This window comes from Cyclopterus lumpus, chromosome 25 (genome assembly GCF_009769545.1).
Source record: "Cyclopterus lumpus isolate fCycLum1 chromosome 25, fCycLum1.pri, whole genome shotgun sequence".
In the NCBI taxonomy this organism is placed as follows: domain Eukaryota; kingdom Metazoa; phylum Chordata; class Actinopteri; order Perciformes; family Cyclopteridae; genus Cyclopterus; species Cyclopterus lumpus.
In genome coordinates this window covers 11,550,288-11,570,825 of record NC_046990.1, presented here as the reverse complement: position 1 = coordinate 11,570,825, position 20,538 = coordinate 11,550,288, and the positions used below count along the sequence as shown (strand labels likewise).

Genomic DNA, 20,538 nt, shown 5'->3' with positions numbered 1-20,538 from the left:
TAATGTGCAGGCACACGTCAAGCGCAGCGGACACTTGAACACATCCGAGACGTGACCGGCGTTCCGCTCGCTTTACCCATCAACTGCTTCATTTGGTGGTCAATCAATGGAAAATTAAAATTGCACCATTACAATTCCACACAAGCACTCAATAATATTCGGACTCGAGTTCTCCAGTCACCCGAATATGCTCTTGAATAACAAGTTAATCATGTTATGAGGGCAGATCTGCTACAACTGAAGACTCCAGCTTCGCTGCACAGAACCAACCGGCAAGGGAACGCGCCCAGCGAGCTTATCAGAGAGCTTATTGATCTCTGTCGCTTATATGAGGCTCTCGTTTAATTTGTCACTCATTACATGTGTGAAGCTTTGGCTTTCAATATACAGTGCGGCTCCCAGCGCGGTGCTCCTTAATGAAACAGCCTCCTGCTCTCCAATACTCAAGAAAACAACCGCTGTGAATAGAGTTCTACTCCAATATGCAATACGTGTATTTTTAGGAAACATTGCAGCTCTGCTAACGTTGTAGCGGTTCCACCCGAGACTCCTCAGAAGCATGCATTTTAATAATGCTAGCACGCTTTATCTGAGAGAATATGTTTTGGAAGAAAACTCTTATATAGTCTATTCACCAAAGACGTCGTAATATACAAAGATGAAGTCAAAGCGGCCCGCCAGTGGCCTTCCTATGAACTGTCTTTTGCCCGCCATCCCAACAGCAGCCTCCATTTACCTGCTAATTATTCCTTTAATTTGGGAGTCTTTCTCCACTTGCTGTAGCCGTAGCTTCCTCTCACTGTTGTCAAGTCGATTCTGGTACTGTAGGAGGATCTTATTGGTCTGCTGCTCCTGCGTGAGGAGCCTCCGCTCGTACTCCTCCAGCTTTTTGTGGGACATGGACAGGCGGTCCTTCAGGGAGTTGATCTCTTCCTCGTACTCCTTTACCTGAGGCGGAGACACGAAGGGAAAGCGGCGTTAGGAGGGTTTGAATCGGGGGAAGTGACAGGCGTCCGCGCCCGGTGGATTTCAAAAGGTCTTTATGCACGTTTGAGAATTCAAGAGACAAAAACACCTCCAAATATTCAAAATAAGAACAGTGAATATAGCAAACATTAAACACTCGGCCGATTGCTGTTGTTTTCCACACTGAGACCTCTGGAGGTACCGGAGTGCCATCTGCTCAGCAGTAATAGACCTTAAGAGGGACACCTACCCTGTCCATGCGAGACTCATCCATGCTCTTTGAGTACTCCTTCAGTTTGAACTCTTCCCGGTCAATCCGCGAACTTTCAATGTCGGCCGACAGGTGAGGCATGTTGGAGACCCAGGCCACCGTTCGCTCATTGGCTGGGGTCGGAGGGTTGAGGGTGGACGGAGTCTGGGAGCCCTGAGAAGAAAGGCCGGCACACCGAATATGAGAACCTTAAGTGGGCTTTCTTATGCAGAGGGGTCAGAGTTCACACGCCTTGAGCTGGACCCCGGTGGGACTCGAGCTTCCTGACGACGTTCTAAAAGCCAAATACAGTGACTGACATGTTGCACACGTTGTAGATGACTAGTCAGGAGCACAGGTACTGAGAGCAAGTCAGAGAGAAGGATAAAGGGGATCAAAGGATGTGGGTGTTACCTGTTTGCTCATGGTGGGTTTGAGCAGGTGCTGCTGCTGCTGTGGTGACTGTTGAGTGCTCTGACTGGTGGTTCCCTGTGGACTCTGGCTTTCCCTGACAGAGCTCTGCTGGTGGGGCAGACCCGGAGCAGTGTTGTCTTTGACGGACAGCTGCCGGGGCCCGTGCTGCCGGCCGCCGTAGCCGGACTCCGGCGACTGGAGGAGATTGGCGCTCGGCGGGCGCGTTTTAGCCAGAGCGGCCGGCGCGGCAGCCGCGCTGACGGACAGCTGGTGGGACGTCTGGGACTTGACGCGCTGGGTGGGAGGCGGGGCAACTGAACTCTGGCGCACGGGCAGGACTGTGGAAGGGGGCGTGGCCGCCAGGGAGGAGTGGGAGGTTCCTGTCTGCGAGGGCATGCCCATCATTTGCTGTTGCTGTTGGAGGTTATCCTAAGGATTAAAAAATAGTAAATCATTTTCCTTTTTGTTTTAACTTGGTGGTCAGTCAGACATGTGTTAGTATCCTTGAGGTCTATAAAATGTTGGATGAATAATCACAACTTTATAAAGGTTCTTTTTTGCCCAACGAGATTAAGTTTACTTCACATTAGACAAAGAAAACCGGCAAATCCTCACAACTGTGAAGCTGGAACTAAAGAAAGTTATTGTCATTGTGAGTTATTGTTTAAAAAAATGACAATTAATTTAATAACAAAATATTCTGTTGATCCACTAATGGCAAAATGGCCACTCAAAAAGATCCATTTGTTATGTTACATATTTATTATTGATCTGCCTTTTTGTTTGTGCGTATATAAAGTTAATAAAATACTTAAATTACAACTTCGGCCAGTAATAGCATAAAAAAACAGAATGTGTCAAAATGCTCCAACATACAAACTATTATACATATAACAAATAAAAAGGAAAACATTGTCTGGCTCCAGTGTCTCAAATGTGAGGAGTTGCTGTTTTTGTTTTGATATGTTTTGATATATATGAACATCTTTGTGTTTTGGACCATTGGTCGGACAAAACAAACAATCTCAAGAAACAAAACAAAACAAAATCGATCTATTAATAAATAATAATGCAAACAAGTGTTACTTGCTCACCACTTCAGAATAAAAAGAGACACGAAGCTGCTTTCAGACCACAATGAAGCCGACATGTACCTGCACATGCGTGGACATCTGCCTGCGGCCGTATTCAGCCCGGCTGTAGTCGTCGCTGTAGCTGTGAGAGTGGATGATGCTGGGTTGGCCCAGGTGACCGTCCCGGGTCCTGAGGGTGGACAGGTCCTCGCTGCGAGAGAACCCCCCGTGGGCGAACTGTGGCATGTAGGTCGGGTGAGAGGGGTCGGGCTCGGGGGCCAGGAGCAGCGGTGCCGGAGGTTGGGCCCGGCTGTGCTGGTGATGGAGCTGTTGCTGTTGAGGCCCGTCAGCAGTCGCCAGGTGAAAGAGGGGATTCTGGAAGGAAAGCGGGTAGCGCATGGCGGCGGCCTGCTGTTGCTGCTGCTGGGATAGCGAGTCGGTGGTGTTGCCCATCTGGCTCAGCTGGCTCAGCCGAAGGCCGCCGGACATGCTGGAGCCGCCAGAGCCAGCTGACAACCTCCCACCGGCCCGCAGCTGGCTGCTCAGGCCCGACCCCAGGCCGCCACCGCCTCCGCTGCTCAGCCCTCCGAAGCTGCCCATGCCGGCGATGGAGGCCTGGGAGGAGTTGAGCATGTCCACCGACTGCAGGTTAGACACGCTGTTCAATCGGGAACCCTGGAGGTCCATCATAGACACGCTTTTATTGACACTGAGCACCTAAGTAGTACGGGATGCGAGAGGCTCTTGTGCCCCCTGATGTTATCTATGTTACGTGGCCGCGGATGATATGAGGGTGGTGCGGGTGTTTTTACCGCGAGGCCTGGATATCGGAATGCCTCAAAGTATTTCCCAGGAAATACCGCTAGGATGAGTTGCGTGGTGAATCAGTGGAAAGAAACAAAGCAGATGTCATGAGATACTACGGCCTCGGCCACACGGAGGCAGGTTCTTTCACGTGTGACGGACATGCGTGTCTCACTAACCTCACTCTGGTAAGGACAGACCTAGTGGATGGGATGATGGTAAGACTCACCTTCGGGTCGGGTTCCGTGATGTCCGAGCTGCTTGTGCAGCAGGCCGGGCTGGATCGGGCCAAGGGAGGGCGCGAGACGTAAAACATGTCTTTGGAGGACGCTCGCTGGAGGTGGTCGCGGTCCTGAAAATTCATCTGGGAGCGGGACGGCATGACCCCTCCGGTGGAGGTGGGGGAAGGCAAGCGAGTGATATCTATAGAGCTGGAGGACAGCAGTGAGTAAGGCCAACCATAGCTGAAGGTGGAGACTAAGAGGTTATGAGAGCTGGCAGCTTCTTGAATGTGAATATTTAGTGGTTCCCTTCGTCTTCGATATCAAAGTTACAGAACTTGACGATAGCTTTAGGACCTGGCTTACCTATTAAGATCCCTCATCATGAGGTTTTGGAACTCGGATGAGATTCCCCTGTTGAAGCTCGGCCGTGACAGCAGCCTGTCTGCCTGCCTCTCCTGCAGCCTGTCTGTCTGATGGCTGGGCTGCCTCTGGAGGTGTGGGTTACGCAAGGCCATGCTGATGTCGTTCAGGAGGCGGGGCAACGGACCCAGTTTGATGATGGCATCCTGTGGTTCAAAGAAAACCAGTTTTGCTGAGTTTTGCTGCGGAATTCAAAAAATAATTGATTTTTGAGTTATCTTATGAAAGTTCATTCAAATTACATCATCTCCACCTCAGATTTATGAAATTAAAGTTCACTCATCTACCATCTATCATTTAATTGAATCATTAGTTTTGTACTGAATTATATTATATTATCATGTGTGGAAAAACCTGTCTTAAAAACAATTAATGTTACATAAATAATGTCCCTAAAACACTCCAAAATGTGTCTCGATAACAATTGAGGAAGGAATGAGTGTCCGAATGGCTCAGGTGAGGCGCTCACCTTGCTGAGCTGAGAGATGACCTCCCAGAGGAGGCTGTGGAGGATGGACAGCTCCCTGCCCAGGTCGATGTAGCCCTCGAAGCCGCCGGCATTGCTGACGCTGTCCAGGTTGGAGATCTCGTAGAGGAACTGCTGCATGGAGCCCCACTCCATCTCCAAAAACTCATTCATGAAAACCATGTAATCCTCTTTATTGCCAAACCTGCACGTGGGAAGAGAAGGAAAGGAGCCGAGGAGATGAGAGGAGAAGGGAACGTGACGAGGAAACGTAGACAATTAAATGTATGACATCTCTTACACTGAGGTTCTGTCTATGTTGGTCTTTATGAACGTAAACAAATGAGAGTTGCACGTGATATCTTTAATAAATCACTAATTATGAGTAAAACATGGAGCATTTTGATGCTCCCAGCACGTCATGACGGGAAATTATGGAACAATTTTCACCCACGTCAAAATAGAGCTATAATAGAAATGTACGGTATGTTGTTTTTTAATTTTAAATTGAGAATAAACATGTTACTTTTCACGAGTTCAGTCCTCAGACCACTAATATTCACTATTTTCATCACTAATGATCCAAATGTTTAACTTTATGCAGATGACACTGATGTGATTTACTATACTGTCGATTGTTAAGCTTGCACCTAACATTCTTTATTATTATTATTAATAAATATAGTTAGGAATGCAGGTAAAGTACATTTTTGTTGTTGTATTCCAAAAGACTCCAGATATCATTATCATAAGCATTTTAGACATTGCATGGGAAAGAAGATGAAACGATGATTTTGTGTATTTCAACAAAGAAATACTAAATCTGAAGAACAGATTGGTTCCTCTTATATATTTTAGGATTGACAGCTTGATATTGATATTATGGGTCTTGAAGCGTGACGGGATGCAAAGTGTAAAGGCTGAAAACAAGACTGACTTGGAGAAGTTCGCCAGGTTCTGCACCACTTTGGCGATGAGGGTGAGCGTGCGTGACGTCTGCTCGTCGGGGTACTCCTGGGTGAGGTTGAAGAGCGACGGGGACATGATGGCGGGGCACAGGAAGCGCAGGAACAGGGAACCGCTGATGAGGCGGTCGGCGATGTCCTCCCGACCTCGCTCGGCGCAGCGCACTCTCCAGGAGGCGAAGACCTCCTTCAGCTCTCGAGGGAAAACACTGCGGAGGGGGTTTAAAAAACGGTGAGAACGAACCGTGCCGATTCAGAGCTTCCTTCGGTTCCCCCGAGAAGGAACCTGAAGTGCCTCGCGGCGGCGAGAGGAATACTCACCAATGGGAATTAACGATCTTGCAGAGCGCCAGTTCGCAGCACATTCGGAGATTGGCTTGGTGGTCTGGGAGCACAGAGGGCGGCGTTCTCGTGGGGTCCACTTCGCAGTTTTCCTCTGACTCGTACAAGGCCCTTATGAACTCCCCTACAGATGGCATTTCATTAGTAACAGCAACAAAGGTACACGCCCATCAACGAGATCAGTTTGTGGTGTTAACACGGAGTTAAAGACCCATCTTAATATCTTTACTTTGACTTCCTGTCTCTTTTAGAATGGTTTCTTAAGCGTGAATCTTAATTGAATAATTGGTTTTAATCCTTTTCTAAAGTCTATTCTTACTCCTCTAGCCTAACATATATGTTCATTAAATTATCTTTTACATTTTAAAGTTTCTTTGCCACATTTTAATTGATTTCTTTTGAAATATATGCAAATTTGAACCTTTTTTTTCTTTTCAATTTAACTACAAAATTCCACTTCCTGTTGACAAGTATCCAGATTAATGATTTTTGAATACCGCCGATATAGCACCAACAATAATTGATTTAGTATGTCCTCATTCATTAATGCCCTGCTCTTGACCTGTACTTGGCTTATCAACTCAAAACATCACATAACTCAACATAAGTTTGAATATTCTAAAAGATAAAATGCTCCCACAGAAACCAACGATCTACTCTAGCAGGACGTTTCCTTGGATTACAAGTCTTATATTCTTTAATTCTCAGGGACCCACTCACCTATAGCATCCTTGAGGTACTTATGTCCGATCAGTTTGAGGTACTCTTCTATGGCTTTGGTGGCCAGAGTGTTCTCTCTGAAGATAAGGTGTTCTCGGTCGATGAATCTGTCCACCTCGCACATCGCCATGTCGGACAGGAAGTCCTGGAGAAAGAGAAGGACCGAACGTTACTACACACCCCGTTTACAGAAGAAATGGATTAAAAGACGGACTGAAGAGGCTTCGTTCCAGATCGTTGTTCCTACCTTCGCCTTCCCAGTGCTCTGCAGTATGTGCACCAAGGCGCAGGCCACCTCCTCTTTGCTCTTGACGCTCAGCACGGGCTCCAGCACGGCACACAGCGTGCGGTAGTTATTGGTGACGTACTCTGCAAACTCCTTGTACAGCTCCATGGGCAGGATGTTCATGGTCTGGAAGCGAGACTTGAGGCGCAGGGATGCGTTGATGATCTTCCCCCCTCCGACGCCGGCCCCCTTAGTGAGCACGCTGGGCTGGATGACCGGGTACCACTGCTCCACGAACTGACGACCAGTGATGCTTGAGATGGGGATGCTCACGAGCCCTAAATATGTGCTCTTTTCCTGGGAGAGAGAAAAGTAGATATTAGGCGAGATGAGCGTGTGTTGATGAAACGTTTTCCATAAATATATCAACTGAATAAATAACGAGGCTAATACTGCATCTCAGGAGAGTCGTTAGAAGATAGAAATGAGTTGCTTCGCTATGACGGTGCTTCTCTTGTACTAGATTAGAAAAGAAATGATCCGATTTGTGACTCACTGTGGTATTGTCTTGCTTAAAAGAAAAAAACAGGTTTCTACAAGTGACAAAAAGGAATATGATTATTACTGCATAAACAGCACAGAATGGCCATAATGCTGCATATCTGCAGGGGGCTGATAGGGCTGCTGATCCATAGCACTGACTCGACGATTACGTCATTAATTACTAATATTTCTGGAGTGTCTTTGCTTTGGGCCTCTGCAGCTCCCCCGTTTCCCTGCAACCCAAACGTTGAACGTTGCATAATTCTATAAGCATTTTGTTATAAATCCATTAACACAAATGACAAAAAAGACCAAAACCAGACAAGAACCCATTTTGCTGTTGGCTATTTTATCATAAAGCCCCTGAATGAAAAAGCAGCTGTTTTGCATAATGACGTTACCTCCCGACAGTTTGTTATTTGTTCATCTTTTATCTCATCGGCCAAATTGCTCATTTCTCTTGTACAAATAATGGGAGGCTGAGCAAGACTTTCAGCTAACTTCTAACTTTAAAATAAACTTTCAGGAACTCTCATCATCTCATACCTTCATAATTTGAATTATAGCACACAACCAAACATGACCACGTGCTCCTGTCCCGCTTCGCCAGCGCTCCACGTTACCCGACACACACTCGTTGTCACCTTGCGTCTCTTCTTGTCGGTCTCCTTGTACAGGTGAAGGCGTAGGTTGCGGACGGCCGGCAGGTTGTTGAACTCGAAGTGCTCGCCCCAGAACACGGTGTCGGTGCGGGGCTTGCTGGTGGTGCGCGCGTACAGCATGTCGTCCAGGCAAAGCTCGCAGTAGTAGCGTTTCTTGGCCGGGAGCTCGCGGGCCTCGATGATCCACAGTTTGAGCACATTGTCCACCCTCCGGCTGTTGTCCTGCGTGGAGATGGAGTCGGGTCAAATGAGGTCAAGAGCATCCGTCGGTCGTAAAAGGCTTTACAAGAGAAGATGGGAAAGCATGGCAGACAGCGAAGAAAGAAAGTTCTGAGACATGGACACAGAGACGGTGTGTGTGTGTGTGTGTGTGTGAATAAAAGGCGACAGCTGGTCAGCCTGCAGGAGCAAATGACAAGAAATAGCTGGTGACATGGCGGTTGTGTTGCTGGGGGACAGTCGGCTGTACTTCATGAAGTGATCTCGACTCTGGACTTGAATACAGAAACAGGCGTGACGGGGAAACACAGGAAGAGAGACAGAGAACAAAAGAAAGTGTGGTTTCACAAAGAAAAGAAGCAATCCACCGAAACGTAGAAAGACACAAATGACACGATGCAGGAGCGCTGCAAAGACGAGGGACAAACAATGGTGGTTGTGTTTCTGTGGCTACACTTCCTCATCGGGGGCCGAGCTATATTTGACATCCCCGACGGGAGGAGAGCGAGCCGTGTTCAGAGTGATGGCTCAGCGAACGGGGGCTGACTCATGTCAATTGGGCCCAAATGCCTGTTGGTAGTCCCCCGTTTGCTTCGGACTAATTTAGACGAGTCAACATGCGAGGACCAGCTAGATTCCCGGCTCTTAAGTTCTCCATTTGTATGCCCTTTGATAACCGCCGTGGCATAATTAATTCCAAACGCCTGAGTTTGGATGCGCCGGGCATCTGGTGGCTCAGTTTGCCGGCAGCAGCACCAGCATGGGCTCGAGTGCTCCACCTTGATATCCTGTTACGTCGTTCCGAGTTACACTCAGATCTCAATTTCACTGCCAGAACAACTCTCTCCTTTTGAACAAAACAACAACAACAACAAACAACCGAAGCGCAAAGAGGGGAATTAAAAGGCTCCAGAGAGTTAAGAAGCATAATGATCTTCCTCTCTGCAGTGGGTCTTATCTCTGTCGATGCATCTGGTCTGTGTTGTTTGGGGGTGGGAGGGGGGCGAGTCCTTGGAGCTCCATGACTCAGCCAGGACCCCCGCGGCCGGAGCATCTGGACCAGGCATTCAGCTCAATGCTTCATCTCAGTCTGGATTAATAACTCTTAGTCCCTGGTTGCCATCAAAGACGCACATCTCGTCTGCCTGTTCGCCTTCTTTAATAACAGCGAGGGGAAATATGGGACAATTGTGCAGAACTATGAAAACTGTGTGAAAATTAGGATATTGGTTTTTGAGCCGATATGAAGGGCTGAGATTTGTTGTTGTTTTCTTTTAAGCTGTGAGGATGGAAATACAACCACATGACCTTAAAGCTGCACCAGGAAAGATGAAAATACACCATCATGTCTGCTGAGACCATACAGAAGAGCTGCATCCCATAATAATGACCTGTAATCTGGTGTCATATAGGAACACACTGACATTGGGCTGCATGCAAGAACCTTTTGAATGAGTCGGATTCACCAAACTCTCGTTGTAAATCCCTCATTTCACGAACGTTCATGTTAGTAAATCTAACGTTCAGGACTCAAAGGAGTCGGTCACAGGAACGTGACATTCAAGGAGATATGAGACGGCGTAGCATCGTAGCCTCCATCCAGAAGCAGATGTTTCACTCCATTTGTCTGGGATCTATATTTCATTTGAGTTAATTTGGTTACGGTCACACTTCAGGCCGCCACACACCAACTGCACCGGGGTCCCGTTGACCCTGGGCAGCGTCTGACAGGCTGAGGGAGGTACGCTGTCGGTTAAGCTACTGTTAAATATTTGATTGTCAAAATGTTCTGAGGGAGTTTGAGTTCACCTCCAGTTAACAACTCAAGAGAACTGGATCCTTCGTTCACAATGTAAGTTCCTCTTCCTGTGGGCTCGGAGGAGGATGAGGTCCTCCGTGATGTCGTACAATGTAAGTGGACGCTTTGCATGATTGGTTGATGCCTTTATTCGCAATGTGAAAGCAAAAAAAAACAATAAACCTTGTTCCTTATTATCAGCATTATGTGTTAAAGTAAAAAAGAGAGAATTTTCCCCTCTCTGGCATTTAGAAAGTGGGTGAGTGTCATAAATCTCTTAAACGACTCGGATAAGGCACTTAAGAACAACTGTTCATGTAAGTGGTCCTTGCATGAGGCCCAGAAATGACCAGGACTCAGTATTCAAGACTCCTGCAGCATCGAGTCTCACAGGCGTTGGTGAACACGAGCCTGCCGTGCTCAATTTAATGGAATCACATTATCTGATTTGTGGATATCAAAGTTTCTCCCCAAAAAAAGAAGAAGAAGAAGAAAACAAGAGCTTTCTGGAGCCTCCACCCTGCAACATCACCTCGTGCAGCTTTAATACGTGTGCGTGGAGAGAGGCGTTCGACACAGACACACACACACAAACACGAAGATGGAGTTCACAGAGACATGAAGCGGTGCGCTCTCATTGGAAACAGACAACGACGGGAGACGGGGAGGAGAGAGAGAGACACACAGACAGAGGGATCATCCTTTTCTACCTCTACCGCATCCCTTTCTCTCCCCTCACCTTGTTGGGCTTCACAGCTCTCTGCAGGTTCTCGATCCATTTGTCTCTCTCTGCAGCTGAGCGACACGCAAAGCACTTGGTTCCCGATGCCGTGGTCACCTGAGGTCATAGCCAACGGTAAATTCAACAACCACAGCCATTAGTTACTATGGAGACTGCAACCACGGCGCCACAACAATGTCTTGTGTTCACGCTCAACCTCTGACATGTTCCGCTAATGGAGAGATGGTGGGAGAAGAAAAGCTGACACTCATGGAGGGAAAAGGGCTCATTTTAGTGTCCTTGTTTCTTTCATTCCTCACATGTGACATTCACAGTCTCACACACAACATTTGTTTATGCTATTTACTGTACTGTGTGTGTGTGTGTGTGTGTGTGTGAGCAGGTTGTTGTTTGTCAGCACCGTGCGCCTCAGTGCTCACCTCAAAGCAGTACTCCTGTCCCAGGATGCTCGAGTGGACGGGTTTGATGATGGCGTCCTCGTCCAGAGCGAGGTCCAGAGCCTCGGCGGCGCTGCTGGGGGACAGCAAGGACTCATGGGAGTGGGACTCTTTGAAGCTCTGCATCAAACGGGTCCTGGGAGGAGGGATAGTTGTGGTTAGATGTGGAGAGGGGAGGCGCTTTCATTCAAGGTTGCATTGCACTTGTGTTGTGTGCACAGGACACGTCGGAAAACGAGGGGAATTTTAAACCCCGGAGCCTCACTTTGAACACTGTATTTAATTTTCACTTTTTTCTTTGTGCACTAACAAACAGCCGCACGATATGTTGAAATATGACAATAAAGGCGATTAACACATACAAAATAGTTATTTGTGTCAAAGGTTGTTAAATATTTCATATCGAACATGGTGAAAACTTCCATTATTCGTAACGTATAGCAGGAGGCCTCTTTTTAATGTTTTATTTGACAGAAATCATGACGCATATTTGAGATTTCAGTTGGTCCTGCTAAGATAAAGCTTATATCTTTGTAATATTTCTGACTTTCTCCACCACTTTGTCCATGTTTGAAGCAATAACTCAAATCCACAGCGCTAACCGTGTGATGCTAGCAGGTGAAAGGAAAGGAAGCGTGCTCCACACTTCAGGCAATGAAAAATAATGAACAATTTGTAAATAATTGAACAGGCAGCTGTGAAGTGAGCAGACTGATCGAGCTTCTAATAGCAGAAGGTTCATTAGCAGAATGTTTGAAGTAAATCCAGGAGATGGAAGGGACTCGTTACTACGTCCTTATTGCATCCAAAAGAATACGTTGTTAGGTCCGTGTGCATTTCTTTTACGTTCCATCAAAAATTATTGGCCGCAAAAATGCAGCAGATATCTTTAATTTTTAGTATTTACGCAGCCGTCTTCGTCCAGACTGAATCCAGTCTTTCTCCTCCGGGCAAAAACATTTAAAACTGTACAAATAACATCTCAAAATGATTCTTACTAACATCAACACACGTATAAGTGGACAAGGCTTCCGCTAAAAGCCCGTCCATCACACACACACACACACACACACACACACACACGCTCACCCACACACACACACACACACACACACACACACACACCCACACACACACACACACACACACACACACACACACACACGCACACACGCACACACGCACACACACACACACGCTCACCCACACACACGCTCACCCACACACACACACACACACACACACACACACACACACACACACACACACACACACACACACACACACACACACACACACACACACACACACACACACACACACACACACGGCGTGTAACACCACAGAGCAGCTCGGCAGACAGCCGCTAAGACCGACGCATGATGAAACATTGAGTCTACCCAGCGAGCGTGTGACGGAGACCCTCGCAGGAAAAAAAGGGAGGATGGAAATGAGGAAAAAGGAGCGAAAGAAAAAGATACAGCACGTCCTCCGCGGCGCGTCCGACTCTCAGCGTCTCCCCTGCGCTCGCACTGCTTTTGTCGACATTCACTCATAAAGTTCATCAACAGTGCACTGATTACATGTGAGGGACCAGGGGGGGAGAGAGAGGGAGAGAGAGAGGGAGAGAGAGAGGGATAAAAATAGACCCAAAGAAATGAGTCAGGTTGGGGGGGACAGAGAGGAGAGGAGAGACACAGTTCATGACAGCATGAGAGAAAGGGAGACTGAGAGAGGAAGGGGTGAGAGAAAGAGGGAGTAGGGAGAGAGAAAGACGGAGTGAGAGAGAGAGAAAGATGGACTGAGGAGAGAGAGAGAGAAAGACGGAATGAGAGAGAGAAAGACGGAGTGAGAGAGAAAGAGAAAGATGGAGTGAGGAGAGAGAAAGACGGAGTGAGGAGAGAGAAAGAGAGACTGAGGAGAGAGAGAGAGAGACTGAGGAGAGAGAAAGACGGAGTGAGGAGAGAGAAAGATGGACTGAGGAGAGAGAAAGACGGAGTGAGAGAGAGAAAGATGGACTGAGGAGAGAGAGAGAGAGAAAGACGGAATGAGAGAGAGAAAGACGGAGTGAGAGAGAAAGAGAAAGATGGAGTGAGGAGAGAGAAAGACGGAGTGAGGAGAGAGAAAGAGAGACTGAGGAGAGAGAAAGACGGAGTGAGGAGAGAGAAAGAGAGACTGAGGAGAGAGAAAGACGGAGTGAGGAGAGAGAAAGATGGAGTGAGGAGAGAGAAAGACGGAGTGAGGAGAGAGAAAGAGAGACTGAGGAGAGAGAAAGACGGAGTGAGGAGAGAGAAAGATGGACTGAGGAGAGAGAAAGACGGAGTGAGAGAGAGAAAGAGAGACTGAGGAGAGAGAAAGACGGAGTGAGGAGAGAGAAAGAGAGACTGAGGAGAGAGAAAGACGGAGTGAGGAGAGAGAAAGAGAGACTGAGGAGAGAGAAAGACGGAGTGAGGAGAGAGAAAGAGAGACTGAGAGAGAGAGAAAGAGAGACTGAGGAGAGAGAAAGACGGAGTGAGGAGAGAGAAAGATGGAGTGAGGAGAGAGAAAGACGGAGTGAGAGAGAGAAAGATGGAGTGAGGAGAGAGAAAGATGGAGTGAGGAGAGAGAAAGACGGAGTGAGAGAGAGAGAAAGAGAGACTGAGGAGAGAGAAAGATGGAGTGAGGAGAGAGAAAGATGGACTGAGGAGAGAGAAAGACGGAGTGAGAGAGAGAGAAAGAGAGACTGAGGAGAGAGAAAGATGGAGTGAGGAGAGAGAAAGATGGAGTGAGGAGAGAGAAAGATGGACTGAGGAGAGAGAAAGACGGAGTGAGGAGAGAGAAAGAGAGACTGAGAGAGAGAGAAAGAGAGACTGAGGAGAGAGAAAGACGGAGTGAGGAGAGAGAAAGACGGAGTGAGGAGAGAGAAAGAGAGACAGAGAGAGAGAAAGAGAGACTGAGGAGAGAGAAAGACGGAGTGAGGAGAGAGAAAGATGGAGTGAGGAGAGAGAAAGACGGAGTGAGAGAGAGAAAGATGGAGTGAGGAGAGAGAAAGATGGAGTGAGGAGAGAGAAAGATGGAGTGAGGAGAGAGAAAGACGGAGTGAGAGAGAGAAAGATGGAGTGAGGAGAGAGAAAGATGGAGTGAGGAGAGAGAAAGACGGAGTGAGAGAGAGAGAAAGAGAGACTGAGGAGAGAGAAAGATGGAGTGAGGAGAGAGAAAGATGGACTGAGGAGAGAGAAAGACGGAGTGAGAGAGAGAGAAAGAGAGACTGAGGAGAGAGAAAGATGGAGTGAGGAGAGAGAAAGATGGACTGAGGAGAGAGAAAGACGGAGTGAGGAGAGAGAAAGATGGAGTGAGGAGAGAGAAAGACGGAGTGAGAGAGAGAAAGAGAGACTGAGAGAGAGAGAAAGAGAGACTGAGGAGAGAGAAAGACGGAGTGAGGAGAGAGAAAGATGGAGTGAGGAGAGAGAAAGACGGAGTGAGAGAGAGAAAGATGGAGTGAGGAGAGAGAAAGATGGAGTGAGGAGAGAGAAAGATGGAGTGAGGAGAGAGAAAGACGGAGTGAGAGAGAGAGAAAGAGAGACTGAGGAGAGAGAAAGACGGAGTGAGGAGAGAGAAAGAGAGACTGAGGAGAGAGAAAGACGGAGTGAGGAGAGAGAAAGACGGAGTGAGGAGAGAGAAAGACGGAGTGAGGAGAGAGAAAGATGGAGTGAGGAGAGAGAAAGACGGAGTGAGAGAGAGAAAGATGGAGTGAGGAGAGAGAAAGATGGAGTGAGGAGAGAGAAAGATGGAGTGAGGAGAGAGAAAGACGGAGTGAGAGAGAGAGAAAGAGAGACTGAGGAGAGAGAAAGACGGAGTGAGGAGAGAAAGAGAGACTGAGGAGAGAGAAAGACGGAGTGAGGAGAGAGAAAGAGAGACTGAGGAGAGAGAAAGACGGAGTGAGGAGAGAGAAAGACGGAGTGAGGAGAGAGAAAGACGGAGTGAGAGAGAGAAAGATGGACTGAGGAGAGAGAAAGACGGAGTGAGGAGAGAGAAAGATGGAGTGAGAGAGAGAAAGACGGAGTGAGAGAGAGAAAGACGGAGTGAGGAGAGAGAAAGACGGAGTGAGGAGAGAGAAAGATGGAGTGAGAGAGAGAAAGACGGAGTGAGAGAGAGAGAAAGAGAGACTGAGAGAGAGAGAAAGAGAGACTGAGGAGAGAGAAAGACGGAGTGAGGAGAGAGAAAGATGGAGTGAGGAGAGAGAAAGACGGAGTGAGAGAGAGAAAGATGGAGTGAGGAGAGAGAAAGATGGAGTGAGGAGAGAGAAAGATGGAGTGAGGAGAGAGAAAGACGGAGTGAGAGAGAGAGAAAGAGAGACTGAGGAGAGAGAAAGACGGAGTGAGGAGAGAGAAAGAGAGACTGAGGAGAGAGAAAGACGGAGTGAGGAGAGAGAAAGACGGAGTGAGGAGAGAGAAAGACGGAGTGAGGAGAGAGAAAGACGGAGTGAGGAGAGAGAAAGATGGAGTGAGGAGAGAGAATGACGGAGTGAGAGAGAGAAAGATGGAGTGAGGAGAGAGAAAGATGGAGTGAGGAGAGAGAAAGATGGAGTGAGGAGAGAGAAAGACGGAGTGAGAGAGAGAGAAAGAGAGACTGAGGAGAGAGAAAGACGGAGTGAGGAGAGAGAAAGAGAGACTGAGGAGAGAGAAAGACGGAGTGAGGAGAGAGAAAGAGAGACTGAGGAGAGAGAAAGACGGAGTGAGGAGAGAGAAAGACGGAGTGAGGAGAGAGAAAGACGGAGTGAGAGAGAGAAAGACGGAGTGAGGAGAGAGAAAGACGGAGTGAGGAGAGAGAAAGATGGAGTGAGAGAGAGAAAGACGGAGTGAGAGAGAGAAAGACGGAGTGAGGAGAGAGAAAGACGGAGTGAGGAGAGAGAAAGATGGAGTGAGAGAGAGAAAGACGGAGTGAGGAGAGAGAGAGAAAGATGGAGTGAGGAGAGAGAAAGACGGAGTGAGGAGAGAGAAAGATGGAGTGAGGAGAGAGAAAGACGGAGTGAGAGAGAGAAAGATGGAGTGAGGAGAGAGAAAGATGGAGTGAGGAGAGAGAAAGATGGAGTGAGGAGAGAGAAAGACGGAGTGAGAGAGAGAGAAAGAGAGACTGAGGAGAGAGAAAGACGGAGTGAGGAGAGAGAAAGAGAGACTGAGGAGAGAGAAAGACGGAGTGAGGAGAGAGAAAGACGGAGTGAGGAGAGAGAAAGACGGAGTGAGGAGAGAGAAAGATGGAGTGAGGAGAGAGAATGACGGAGTGAGAGAGAGAAAGATGGAGTGAGGAGAGAGAAAGATGGAGTGAGGAGAGAGAAAGATGGAGTGAGGAGAGAGAAAGACGGAGTGAGAGAGAGAGAAAGAGAGACTGAGGAGAGAGAAAGACGGAGTGAGGAGAGAGAAAGAGAGACTGAGGAGAGAGAAAGACGGAGTGAGGAGAGAGAAAGAGAGACTGAGGAGAGAGAAAGACGGAGTGAGGAGAGAGAAAGACGGAGTGAGGAGAGAGAAAGACGGAGTGAGAGAGAGAAAGACGGAGTGAGGAGAGAGAAAGACGGAGTGAGGAGAGAGAAAGATGGAGTGAGAGAGAGAAAGACGGAGTGAGAGAGAGAAAGACGGAGTGAGGAGAGAGAAAGACGGAGTGAGGAGAGAGAAAGATGGAGTGAGAGAGAGAAAGACGGAGTGAGGAGAGAGAGAGAAAGATGGAGTGAGGAGAGAGAAAGACGGAGTGAGGAGAGAGAAAGACGGAGTGAGGAGAGAGAAAGACGGAGTGAGGAGAGAGAGAGAAAGATGGAGGTAAAAGAAGGTTGAAGGTCTCAGTGGGGAGCTGAAGTGTAGGTAGTCATACATGAAAAGACACACACACACACACACACACACACACACACACACACACACACACACACACACACACACACACGATCTAATCAAGCAAAAACATTTCATACACATTGAGAGGATTTTCTGCTTTCCCGTGTTTTAACTAATTAGCAAATTAATCTATAATAAAAACGGTTGCCGCCTATATAAGGTTGAACTAATGTTAAGGCTAATTTAAGGCTTAATAAAGATCAAAGATTCTGCTAATTGATAATTTCAATCAATTTATTGATCAGGCTTATCAAACATAGACGGTAAGAGGTGCAAGCGGATGCACAAAAGCTGAATACATTTTTAAACAAACAAAAAGGTTTGAATTAACTTTCAGGAACTGAACACTGTGGTAGCAACCTGTCAATCACTTCGTAGCCCCGCCCTAAAGCACCCCCTGCTTTATGGTCTGTTTGACTCTAAATGACCATAATCTACTAAATGAACATCATTCTGTATTGAAGAAGACTTGAAACTAGAGATTGAGACCAAAAACTAATGTTTACAATGTTTACATGTTGTTAAGTTTAAAAGACTTCATTACAATCAGACAATCGCCCCCTGGTGGCCATTAGGAAGAATACAGGTTGTAAGCACTTCCACATCGGCTTCACATATCAGAACAGGAGGTGCTGCTTTTTTTCAGTTTTATATGATTGCAAAATGCATATCTTTACGTTTTGGTCCAAAAATATATACATATATATGTATATATAACAAGTACTCTAATAAATATGCAGAACATTCTATTTAGCTGGACAGGAAATGCAGAAATCACAGAACACGGAGACTCTGCTGAAAAACATGCAAAGACATACTGAATAATTATGTATGAGTTATCGGACGGACTGACCTACAGTATTGTGAGGGAAAGGCCCATTGGGTATTTGTATTATCAATATATATGTACGGATATATTCAGTATATCCTTGTTTTAGAGCCTGTTTGGGAGCTCAGAGGCACGTTTATGGCTGTATGAATTTCAGACTATGGAGGAAAAACAGCAGCAAACTCTCTCTGGATGAATAAAAGAATACAAATAAAAAAAGAGAGTAATAATGATCAGTTCTTCGACATGCCCGACAGAGAACACCCACAGTAAACCGGGATCTGAGAAAATGGCATTCAACCCAATAACCGAAAACCTTCCCAGATGAATAAATCAAGTGGACCCCCGGCTCAGAAAAGGGTGTCGCCCCCTATGAGTGCCCCGTGTTTACATCTTCAAGGTGACCTTGAAGTCTGAGTTTATCTCGAGTGGGAGTTCATGGATAACTATTCCTGGATAATTCATTTGTTTACCAACAGAATATTAGATTGACAATTATTTTGACAATTTTTTACAGGAGATAATCTTTGAAGGAAATAATCGACGACTGTAATTGGTAAAATAATTATGAATTGCAGTCGGAGGCCAATACACTGTGGAGACAGTCCAGTCCTTTTCTAATGAAGTGCTGTTTCCCAACTGTGGGTATCTGGTGGTCTTAAATATCGTCCCTCATTTATTTCTCTCATGACATCTGTACCATTCCTCAAGGTGGCGCTGTGGAGAAGTTGAGGAGAAAACTATTTAGTTCTGAGGCTCAACTCATAATAAAAGGCCTCACACCTAAAGGTGCCTCGTGGTGCCACAGAGAGAACACATTCCTGTTACTCTGTTTCTCCTTCAAAATCTAAACTTTCCAACTATGTGCACGATACAGAGGAGGTATAATTAAGCAAATCTCCCACTGACTCATTATGGTTTGTACAGACGCCATATGGCTGTCTGCTGGTTGCCGTGGAGAGAGAGGAATGTTGTGTCATCGCCGGGCAGAGAAACAGAAAGGGTGTTTTTATTGAGTGACACAGAGAGTGTAAAATAAACAACGATTTACAGCATGATGGATGGAGATGGATAGAGGTTAAGAGAAAGAGATAGAAAGAGGTTGAGAAAGGTAGATGTAAAGAGGTAGAGAGAAAGAGATAGAGAGAGGTCAAGAGAAAGAGATAGAGAGAGTGTGGGGAAAGGTAGATGTAAAGAGGTAGAGAGAAAGAGATAGAGAGGTCAAGAGAAAGAGATAGAGATAGAGAGAGTGTGGGGAAAGGTAGATGTAAAGAGGTAGAGAGAAAGAGATAGAGAGAGTGTGGGGAAAGGTAGATGTAAAGAGGTAGAGAGAAAGAGATAGACAGAGGTTAAGAGAAAGAGATAGACAGAGGTTAAGAGAAAGAGATAGACAGAGGTCAAGAGAAAGAGAGAAAGAGGTCAAGAGAAAAAGGTTAAGAGAAAGAGATATAACGAGGTTAAGAGAAAGAGATAGAAAGAGGTCAAGAGAAAGAGATATAACGAGGTTAAGAGAAAGAGATAGAAAGAGGTCAAGAGAAAGAGCTAGAAAGAGGTCAAGAGAAAGAGATAGAAAGAGGTCAAGAGAAAGAGATAGAGAGAGGTTGAGAAAGAGATAGAGAGAGGTTGAGAAAGGTAGATGTAAAGAGGTAGAGAGAAATAGATAGGAAGTGGTGGAGAGAGAGATGAATACAAAGAGGTTGAGATGGATAGATAAATGGATAGATGGATAGATGAATAGATGGATAGATAAATGGATAGATGGATAGATGAACAGATGGATAGATGAATAGATGAATAGATGGATGGATAGATGGATAGATGAACAGATGGATAGATGGATATATAGATAGATTGATAGATGGATAGATGGATATATATATAGATAGATGGATAGATGAACAGATGGATAGATGAATAGATGAATAGATGGATAGATAGATGGATAGATGGATAGATGAACAGATGGATAGATGGATATATGGATAGATAGATGGATAGATGAACAGATGGATAGATGGTTAGATGGATAGATGGATAGATAGATACATATATAGATAGATGGATAGATGGATATATAGATAGATGGATATATGAACAGATGGATAGATGGATAGATGGATATATAGATAGATGGATATATGAACAGATGGATAGATGGATATATGGATATATAGATAGATGGTTAGATATATATATATATATATATATATATATATATATATATATATAGATAGATAGATAGATAGATAGATAGATAGATAGATGGATGGATAGATACATAATTTGTATTTTCTGAGCCCCTCTACATCACTTGTCTAATAAAACTTTTATTCCTTCATGAATTGGTTCACACTTCTGAATGTCCACCACTGGTGTTGAGCCCCATCCCAACGTCCAATCAGATGGAGGCTTCATACTGTGTCAGGAGGTGAAAGTAAATAGCTTGTGATGCCATCACATGTACACAAAACAGTCTGGGAGCAAGAGGACACACATTTGATTTCATACATAAATGCAACTGCACAGAGTTTGCACATCAACACATCAACACATCAACGCATCAACACATCAACA

At 46.1% G+C, this 20,538-nt stretch overlaps 1 protein-coding gene across 1 annotated transcript in view; it reads right to left on the bottom strand.

Annotated features, from left to right (window-relative positions):
- Nucleotides 1–20,538, bottom strand: part of syngap1b (synaptic Ras GTPase activating protein 1b) — a 108,576-nt gene that overhangs the window by 12,894 nt on the left and 75,144 nt on the right. The window contains exons 7-20 of the mRNA XM_034528793.1: nucleotides 11,254–11,407; nucleotides 10,832–10,930; nucleotides 8,058–8,297; nucleotides 6,892–7,227; nucleotides 6,645–6,789; nucleotides 5,904–6,048; nucleotides 5,555–5,791; nucleotides 4,621–4,822; nucleotides 4,095–4,333; nucleotides 3,737–3,938; nucleotides 2,785–3,318; nucleotides 1,631–2,059; nucleotides 1,217–1,390; nucleotides 737–948 (exon numbers count right to left, since the gene is read on the bottom strand). Coding sequence (XP_034384684.1) covers nucleotides 737–948; nucleotides 1,217–1,390; nucleotides 1,631–2,059; nucleotides 2,785–3,318; nucleotides 3,737–3,938; nucleotides 4,095–4,333; nucleotides 4,621–4,822; nucleotides 5,555–5,791; nucleotides 5,904–6,048; nucleotides 6,645–6,789; nucleotides 6,892–7,227; nucleotides 8,058–8,297; nucleotides 10,832–10,930; nucleotides 11,254–11,407 — 3,348 coding nt within the window. The remainder of the gene's footprint in view (nucleotides 1–736; nucleotides 949–1,216; nucleotides 1,391–1,630; nucleotides 2,060–2,784; nucleotides 3,319–3,736; nucleotides 3,939–4,094; nucleotides 4,334–4,620; nucleotides 4,823–5,554; nucleotides 5,792–5,903; nucleotides 6,049–6,644; nucleotides 6,790–6,891; nucleotides 7,228–8,057; nucleotides 8,298–10,831; nucleotides 10,931–11,253; nucleotides 11,408–20,538) is intronic.